Source organism: Taudactylus pleione, unplaced genomic scaffold (assembly GCF_031769625.1).
Source record: "Taudactylus pleione unplaced genomic scaffold, aTauple2 ptg000781l, whole genome shotgun sequence".
NCBI classification, from domain to species: Eukaryota; Metazoa; Chordata; class Amphibia; order Anura; family Myobatrachidae; genus Taudactylus; species Taudactylus pleione.
In genome coordinates this window covers 3,623,464-3,632,638 of record NW_028285183.1, presented here as the reverse complement: position 1 = coordinate 3,632,638, position 9,175 = coordinate 3,623,464, and the positions used below count along the sequence as shown (strand labels likewise).

The window sequence follows — 9,175 nt, the reverse complement described above, 5'->3', positions numbered from 1 at the left end:
TGGCAGCAGACTGTCAGTGATTAACAGTCTGCTGCCATTTGGGGATGGGGAGGGGGTGGCGATGGCCAGCTGTTGGGATTTCATCGTCGGCGCTAAACATAGGCATCGGTATTTCGACACCTATCTTTTGTCCCGGGTCGGGATTCTAACTACGACATCCCGGCCGCCGGTAATTTATGTACATCCCGCTTATAAGAACGCACCAATCAGTATTAAAGATTGAACAGTCACTTAAAGTAGTCCTTTCAGTATCATATGTATAATGGAACACTGCCGTCACTCTCATAAGAATGAAAGGGTAAAGCACTGATTGGCTAAAAATGTAGGATCGCAGCTCTCAGCCAATCAGCGTTTACCCATTCATTCTTATGAGTGATGGTAATAACCTGCCATTATGCGCTAGTACTGAGTGTACAGTATTGTCGGTTTGGGCTCGGGATTCTGGCCACTGCACATATGTGGTCATCAGACCATGCATGTACAGTAGCGCTGCGCGGGTCCCGATAGAGGAGGGAAGTGACAGCTGATGTGAGCCCTTCACTCATATTAATACATCTGTGAAAATTTCAATTTCTTACTGTCACAAATAGCAGCTATAAGTAATTTAAATTTATCCGGTCTAAACCCTGATAATTTATAAATATGCCCCTATATCACTGCTTAGTACATCTGAGTACAAGTGAGCTTTGCACCTCCGCACTGACCTTCTCAATCCTGCTTGCGATGCTGTTGTGAATTTCTATAGTTCCACATCCCAGAATTCCCAGCAGAGACTCCCAGGATGCTCTGTCTGTTATAATTCCTTCAGGCTGGTTTCCAGAGACTGAGGCTGCCTGGTGAGTGCCACCTCCAGAGGGTGCGGCTGCCTGGTGAGTGCCACCTCCAGAGGGTGCGGCTGCCTGGTGAGTGCCACCTCCAGAGGGTGCGGCTGCCTGGTGAGTGCCACCTCCAGAGGGTGCGGCTGCCTGGTGAGTGCCACCTCCAGAGGGTGCGGCTGCCTGGTGAGTGCCACCTCCAGAGGGTGCGGCTGCCTGGTGAGTGCCACCTCCAGAGGGTGCGGCTGCCTGGTGAGTGCCACCTCCAGAGGGTGCGGCTGCCTGGTGAGTGCCACCTCCAGAGGGTGCGGCTGCCTGGTGAGTTCCACCTCCAGAGGGTGCGGCTGCCTGGTGAGTGCCACCTCCAGAGGGTGCGGCTGCCTCGTGAGTGCTACCTACAGAGGCTGCGGCTGCCTGGTGAGTGCCACCTCCAGAGGGTATGGCTGCCTGGGCTACCTGCAGTTTGAAAAACTCGCCGAGTTTCTCTGCAGCGAAGGCTACAAGGATTGGAGAACCGATTAGGACCACTGAACCCTTGGAATATTCTAGAAGAACATATATGCCTCTTGCCTGCAGCTCTTTGTGACATGAACGAAGGATTCCTTCCTGAGGTTTTGTCCCAACGCTGATTGTCTTTTTCTCAATGTTACTGAGAGTCTTCTGCAGAAGGCTGATGAAACTGTGACTGGCATAAGGGCCGAGGTCAGGGGACCCATTTAAAGCTCTGAATGTGACGCCTACGCTTCTGCCTTTGGTCTTCTCTTCCATCTTCACATTGTACTTCTGCTCAATGCCTTTAATTTCCCTGTGCTTTAGTTTACATAGGATATTCATGTGTTTCACTTCTACTAAGACCTCAGTGTCGTCTCTGGATGAGATGGTCACAGGCCCGTGAGGTTCACCCTTTTCTAACAGCTCTACAGCCTTGGACAATTCGGATTCAGGTCCACGGAGAATTATTTTATCTCTCTCTACTATCAGTAATGTTTTTGTGCAATATCCTTTGATATACTGTTTCATGTCTTGTGAGAGAGCTGTAACGCCGGATAAGGCCACTTCTTTCTGTGTCCAGTCATTGGTAATTGTTTGGATCTTGATGGTAAACATTTGCTTGGCTTGGTCAATGGAGGAATCTGATCCCAGCGCACTGAATCTTATATATGAGCTTCCCTCTGATGTGTCTGTATTGGTGATGTACACTTTGCATTGAGTCTCTATGTTTTTCACTTCCTCTGGGTAGATCTCCAGAAAATACTGATATAAAGCTACCGGAACACACAAACAGTCCGCCTGTCCCTCCTGGAGGGTCTCCTCTCTCCTGGTTTCTGATGAATTCCTTCTCCTGTCTCCTAATTGCTCCTGGAGGTTCAGTTTCTTTATGTCACTAAATGTTCTGCTCACTTCGATGCCTTCATCGGTCTCCTTCTTTCCCAGATAAGGAAATGTGTCATGTATTTCCTGTAGGCTCACCTTGCCGATCATGTCTTTATTTAACTTTGCTGAGACATCCGGGAAGATCTAGAAAAAGAACCAAAGTGAGATGAAAATTAATGATGTTCTTATTATTAACATTACTGGGGTTTTATAAACTGGAGAAGGCCAGACATAAATATTGCCAATGTACAGTATAGATAAATAGGTGATAGGTCCAGCCCTCACCCCTGCACCTTATGCCCACTGCTAGTTTTAAATCAGTAACATACAGGGGCACCAAGGGGGGAGCAGTTACTAATTATCCAGGCACAGGCTTTTTCTAGAATGTATCAGTCCATGAGGAGAGCTGGAGGCGGAGCAGACCGGGAGGGCAGATGTGCCTGCCTTGCACAGCACGGCTGGCATGGCACCATTGAGAATGTTCCCCTTTGCAGTGTATAGCACTTCAGTACCCAGGGCCTGTAGCTGTCTCAATGGGTTGGGTATATATCCCAGCTGCCGGGAATGCTGCTGTTCAGAATACCAACAGCAGCATCTCAACAGCCAGAATCCCGACACCCATAGGAATGCATGGTATGTATTTTCCCCCTACCCTAACCCCTACCCTAACCCTCCCTCGCCAGTGCCTAAACCTAACCTCACCTTCCCAGTGCCTAAACCTAACCTCCCCTCCCTCTCCACACCTTAAACCTAAGACCCCCTCCCCGGTGCCTAAACCTAACCTCCCCCTCCCCGCACCCTAATCATAACTCTCCCTCTCCGGTGCCTAACCCAAACCCTTCCCCTAATGCCTAAACCTAACATCCCCTCCTAATGCCTAAACCTAACCCTGCTTCCAAATGCTAACCTCCCCCTACACCCCGATTCTTACCCTTATTACCCTTCGGGATGCCAACAGTTGGGATACTGGTGCTGGGATCCTGACCTGTCAGGATTTTGGCACCGGGATGCTAACTACATCCCGTCTCAACGGCCCTGCTACTATGCACTGCTATTCCTGATCAGAGTGTGAGGACCAGGAGCATGCGGTGTGGCCTACATATTCTGAGGTTCCTGAAGGGGAGATACTGTACTCTCTGCTTGCAAATCTAACCAACCATGACTGATAGGACAGGGATTATAGTTACACACAAGACGTTTTTCCCCTAAAAATAATCAGAATATTTCTTATAATTGGGTTACATTAATGCAATAAGATGTTATTGTGAGATGGCAAATTAATACCAGCATCACATTCTTATAGATGCTGCTTCTGCTTTTCAGTCTCACTAAGGCCCCCATTTATCAATGATCACTTTTGCAATGCATTAAGGGCATGCCAGTAACGCCCATTATCGCATTGCAAAATGCCATCATAATGGCCAGATGTATCCGAAAGGAGCCCCTCCCTGCAATGTCTCCAGAGAGCTGCTGGCCGGTTCAGGGGGTGCTGCATATGCGCAGTCTCGCGGAGTTCACATGCACAGCCTCCATAGCCAGGGAGGGTTCCTCTGACTAAAAATGCGCAGTGTAGCCCATAGGCTACAGCGGCTAAAGTCATCTTCAGATGGTGTTAGCTGAGGGAGGCAATATTTGGAATAAATCGCATTCCGGATATTGGTAAATTTAGCAGCATTGCATCCACCATAGAAACCTATGGGGCAGGCAGCTGTCAGCAGTAATGGAGGGATCACAGCAGGTATTGGAGATACCTGCTGCGGTCCCTGCTTAATACATCAAGGGGATACTTAATATTTGAGGTAAACCCCCCAAAAAATGAGAGTTATGGTAAAACTTACCTTAGTTAACTCTCTTTCTTCAAAGTCCAAAGGGTCCACAGAGCGATCTTGGTGTGTAGGTGGTGGTTGAGGGCCGGGCACTAAACAGTTAAAGCATTGCTCCCAGGATGCAACAGTCCTATTCCCCTATACCCCGCCCCCGAGCCAGAGACACCTCAGTTCGTGACAGGCCTAAGGCTGGAGGAGGAGAGGAGAGAAGGAAGACTGGTACACACTCACATTCTCACACAGAAAGAGATGGGAAACAGGTGACCAGGAAACTTAGCCCATAAAAGCCAGGTGTGTCAGGGCCTGATGGACCCTATGGACTTTGAAGAAAGAGTTAACAAAGGTAAGTTTTACCATAACTCTCATTTTCTTTTTCAGGGTCCATAGGACTCCACAGGGAGACTTTGGGGATGTCCCAAAGCAGTTATTCAAGGGTGGGGATTCTCCTGAGCTGAGAGGAGACTCCAGCGCCCGAAGGAAACATCATGAGAGGCAAATGAATCAAAGGCACAGAACTTAAGAAAGGTGTGGACAGAAGACCACGTGGCCACCTTACAAAGCTGGTCAGCTGAGGCACCACGAGAGAACCCACAGAGCGAGTGGAATGAGCAGTGACATTAACCAGAACAGGAAGGCCTGCCTGCGTGTAAGCCTGTGAGATAGTCATGGGAAGCCATCTAGCCAATGTCTGTTTATTGGCTGGCCAACGCTTCATAGAGCACAAAGAGGGAGTCTGTTTTCTTCAGAGAACTGGTAGGGTCCAAGTAGATCCTGAGAGTACGGACCACATCCAAGGAGGCCTCACCTACCGAAAGGTCTGGTGATCGGAGGGCCGGGACTATGATTTCCTCATTAATATGGAAATGAGTAACCACTTTGGGAAGGAAACCAGGGTGAGTCCAAAGAACAGCCCTGTCCTCCTGGAAGATTAGAAATGTAGAGCGACATGAGAACACCACTAAATCGGATACTCTTAGTGCAGACGCCAAAGCAAGAAGAAAAATAATCTTCGCTGTCAGCCACTAGAGACCCACTTATTCCAAAAATTCAAATGGAGTGCCCTTTAAGGCCTGATGAACCACTGTCAAATCCCACGGAGCCACAGGAGGGACAAAGGGAGGTTGTATGCGGAGTACACCTTGCAGGAAGGTGTGGACATCTGACAGTGAAGCAATTCTACACTGGAACCAAATGGACAGAGCAGAGACGTGTACCTTCAGCAAAGTAAGGCGGATTCCGAGATCCAATCCAGCTTGGAGGAAGGCCAGGACTGTAGAGGCTCAAAACACAGGAGGGTCATAGCTTCTGGCATGCCACACTCTATGGCAAATCCTGGCAGAGGCAGGCTTACGCGCTCTGAACATAGTCTGAACCACAGAGCGAGAAAACCCTTTAGACCTCAAGAGGGATGTCTCTAGAGCCACGCCATCAAAGACAGATGATGCAGGTCAGGGTGAAGACAGGGAACCTGAGACAACAGGTCTGGCCGCTGAGGTAGCAGGAACAGTGCATCTATGGAGAGGCTCCGAAGATCTGAGTACCAATACTGTCTGAGCCATGCTGGGGCCACTAGAAGGACAGTGCCTCCGTCTTGTTTGAACTTCCAAAGAACTTTAGGAAGAAGGGAGACTGGAGGGAATAGGTACACCAGATGGAAGGTCCACTTCACTGATAAGACTTTGTCATAGCCGGATGGTTGGCTAAGACCTAATTTGTAACATTAATACCTGCACGACGCCATTTTGCGTTGTCTGCAAGATGCCATCTTGCGTCTACATGATGCCTTCGTGTACGACGCTATGTTATGATTATTAGCATCGTGCGTCTGCCCCTGCACAATGTTAAAAGTCCTTACAAGACAATACGTACATTTATTAATACATATAATATGAACAATATAATATGAACAATCCCACAAAGCACGTACAATGGTGTACTCCAAAAACACGTAGACACACAATGCATACCAGCATCTTTACTTAATATCCCCACACTTACACATTGCATACTTATACTGAAAGGTTCCCTAGCATTAAGGTTAATATTAGAGGTTTTGCTCTTTATCAATTATGTTGTGAAATGAATGTATTTGATATCTAAGGTTTAGTACATAATAAGCAGACCATGTTTGGTGCCATTCTAAACCACTGTTTATTTGCAGATCTACGGTTCCATCGGCAAGGAGATCGCAACATGTGTCTGCAAGTTATGAATTATAGAGAATTAGGTGATAGAATGTACTTTGTATGTAGTGTCTATTGATTAGTTATTCGGCGGGAAAGCACACACAAAGAGCCGTTGGAGGGCTGAACTACCACTGTACAAACTGACCTATGAACTGTATCGTAACAGAAGAACCAAGAGCAAGAACCAATGGGATTATGCCAACTTGTTTCTATTGTATTGACAACTCTCTGTAAGGGTATATATTCAAGCGCTCTATATCCAGTAGTCAGTCATCATATTCTTTCTTTTGACGGAGGCTTCATGTTTGATGCTGGGAAATCTGGATCCAGAGAGCTTGCGTATGTATCAACTGTACCTTTGAATGTAATAATCATTGTCTAGATCAAAGCGCGTATTACTTTTCTATGTGAATAATATCTTTTTGTGCTTTGGAACCACACTCAAAGTCTGGAAAGCAATTATTTCTGGTGAGACTTGCAATGCTAAATAGCGATATTTGGGTATAATGGTTATTAGGTATTCATAGCATTTATGAAGGCTGCCTTGGTGTCCCTTGTTCTGGACCCATACACTGGCAGTTTGTGAATATGTCTGGAGGCCATGAGGTCCACCTCTGGAAGGCCCCATTTGTCCACTAGGTGTTGAAAGACTTCTGGGTAGAGAGACCATTCCCCGGCATGTATGTAATGATAGCTGAGGAAGTCTGCTTCCCAACTCCTGGAATGAAAACTGCAGAGATGGCCATGAGGTGACCTTTGGCCCATGTAGAATGCTTGACACTTCTATCATTGCTGACTGACTTTGAGTGCCTCCTTGGTGATTGATGTAGGCCACTGCTGTGACATTGTTGGACTGCACTTATACTGGTGTGCCCTGAAGAATGTCCTGAGCTAGACTGAGGGCTTTGTAGATGGCTTGGAGTTCCAATACATTGATTGGCAAGGTCAACTCGGCTGATGTCCAACGCCCCTGGAAGGAGTGTTGATCGATCATTGCGACCCAGAGACTGGTATCCTTTGCATGGAGTACCCAATCCGCGATCCAAATGGGGCGACCTTTGGTTAAATGGGATGTCTGTAGCCACCAGGAGAGGGACAGACGAACCTCTGGAGAGAGAACCATCATTTGAGCCTTAATCCGATGGGACAACCCATTCCACCTGGACAGGATTACCTGTTGCAGGGGCCTGGAGTGGAACTGAGCATACCCCACCATGTCAAAGGTGGATACCATGGATCCTAGAACTTGCATTGCTGAGTGGACTGACACTCGGCAACTGCATAGGAATCTGCACACACATATTTGCAGTGTGGAGATCTCTGATCCTGAGAATCCAAAATAGCTCCCTCATGAACCATCCTTTGTGAAGAATTTAGGGAGGATTTCTTCCAGTTTATTAACCAGCTGTGCTTTTGTAGGAAGGCAATGGTTAATGGTGTTAATGCACCTCTGGGGCATTTGCTAAGAGCAAGAGCTTGTCCAGTTATGGTAGCAACTGGAACCTCTGACCATGCAGGTGGGCTGCCATGGTAGCCATAAACTTGGTAAACACTCGTGGAGCTGTAGACAGTCCAAATGGTAGAGCCTTAAATTGGAAGTGTTGCTGTAGTATAGCAAGCCTGAGATATTGCTGATGACAGGGCACTATAGGTACATGTAGGTAAACATCCTGAATATCCAGAGATACCATAAAGTCCCCAGGCTCCATAGCTAGGACAATAGAGTGTAGTGTTTCCATCCTAAACTTGGGTACCCTGATGAACTTGTTCAGGGATCTGAGGTTGAGGATAGGCCGATGAGACCCATATGGCTTCTGAACCATAAGAGAGAGTTGGAGGGCCTGTGTAGAAACATTGGCGGGGTGGCCATCTTATAAATGAGAGTGCATCTCGGGGCGAGACCACTTCTCTTATCCAAGCATCTGTGGTGGTTTGAAGTCAGCACTGAGCAAACTGAAGAAGTTGGCCTCGTACTCTGGGGTCCCCCAGGGGGAAGGCCTGTCCCGTCAGGGTGAAGGCTTGTCCTCGGATTTTGAAGCAGGACATCTGGTGGTCCAGGTCTGCTTGGTCCTGGACTTAGCGGCCCTAGTGGAAGCCACCTGCCTAGGAAAGGACTGACCCTTAGGCTTTCCTTGGGGATGAAAGGACCTAAAGGATGTTGTCCTAGATTTTGAGGTAGATGCTGAAGGCAGAAAGGCAGTCTTTGATGCTGCTAATGTGGCTACAATCTTGTCTAAGTCTGGGCCAAACAAGATCTCCCCATTTGAAGGTAATGTTTCTAAGGCTTTCTTAGAACCTGCATCCACCTTCCATGACCGCAGCCACAGAAAGTGGCAGGCAGACACCACCGTAGCAGAAGCTCTGGAAGCTAGGAGACTGGCATCCAAGGACGCTTCTCCAATATATGAAGCTGCATCTCTTATGAAAGCTACATAAGACATCTGATCCCGAGGTGTCTGAGGGAAAAGATTCTTCAAGGGCATCTGCCCAGCTCTCTAGCGACCCATAGCCATGGTCGGGTGAGCAATGGCGCCTGAAGGAGAGTACACAAATTTAAGGCCAGTTTCAATCTTTCTATCTGTAGGGTCCTTTAGTGAGGAAACTGTAGGGATAGGTAATGTAGCACTTTTAATGAAACAAGTAGCATGGGAATCCACTGCTGGGGTAGTCTCCCATCTTGCACAATGAGCTGCATTTAAATGATAACAAGAGATCACGCATTTTTGAGGCTGAATCCTCTTACTAGGCATCTGCCAAGCCTCTGCCATGTGCTCAACTAGTTGATCCGAGAAACTCTGCTGAAGCCACTTTTTGGCGTTTAAATAGTGGGTGCTTTGATTTGGGGGCGGGCTCATCAACTTCTATATGTAAGATAGATCTAACCTCTTGGATCAAAGCAGGTACAGTATATTAATTTTAGACTGAATCTCTGCTTTTTCCCCCGACAGTGTCATCTTCTGCCTCCTCAGATAAC

General features: G+C 47.6%; 1 protein-coding gene across 1 annotated transcript in view; it reads right to left on the bottom strand.

Annotated features, from left to right (window-relative positions):
- Positions 1–653: 653 nt before the first annotated feature.
- The window catches only part of LOC148475082 (uncharacterized), a 50,862-nt gene continuing 42,340 nt past the window's right edge, over positions 654–9,175 (bottom strand). The window contains exon 4 of the mRNA XM_088457732.1: positions 654–2,333. Coding sequence (XP_088313858.1) covers positions 654–2,333 — 1,680 coding nt within the window. The remainder of the gene's footprint in view (positions 2,334–9,175) is intronic.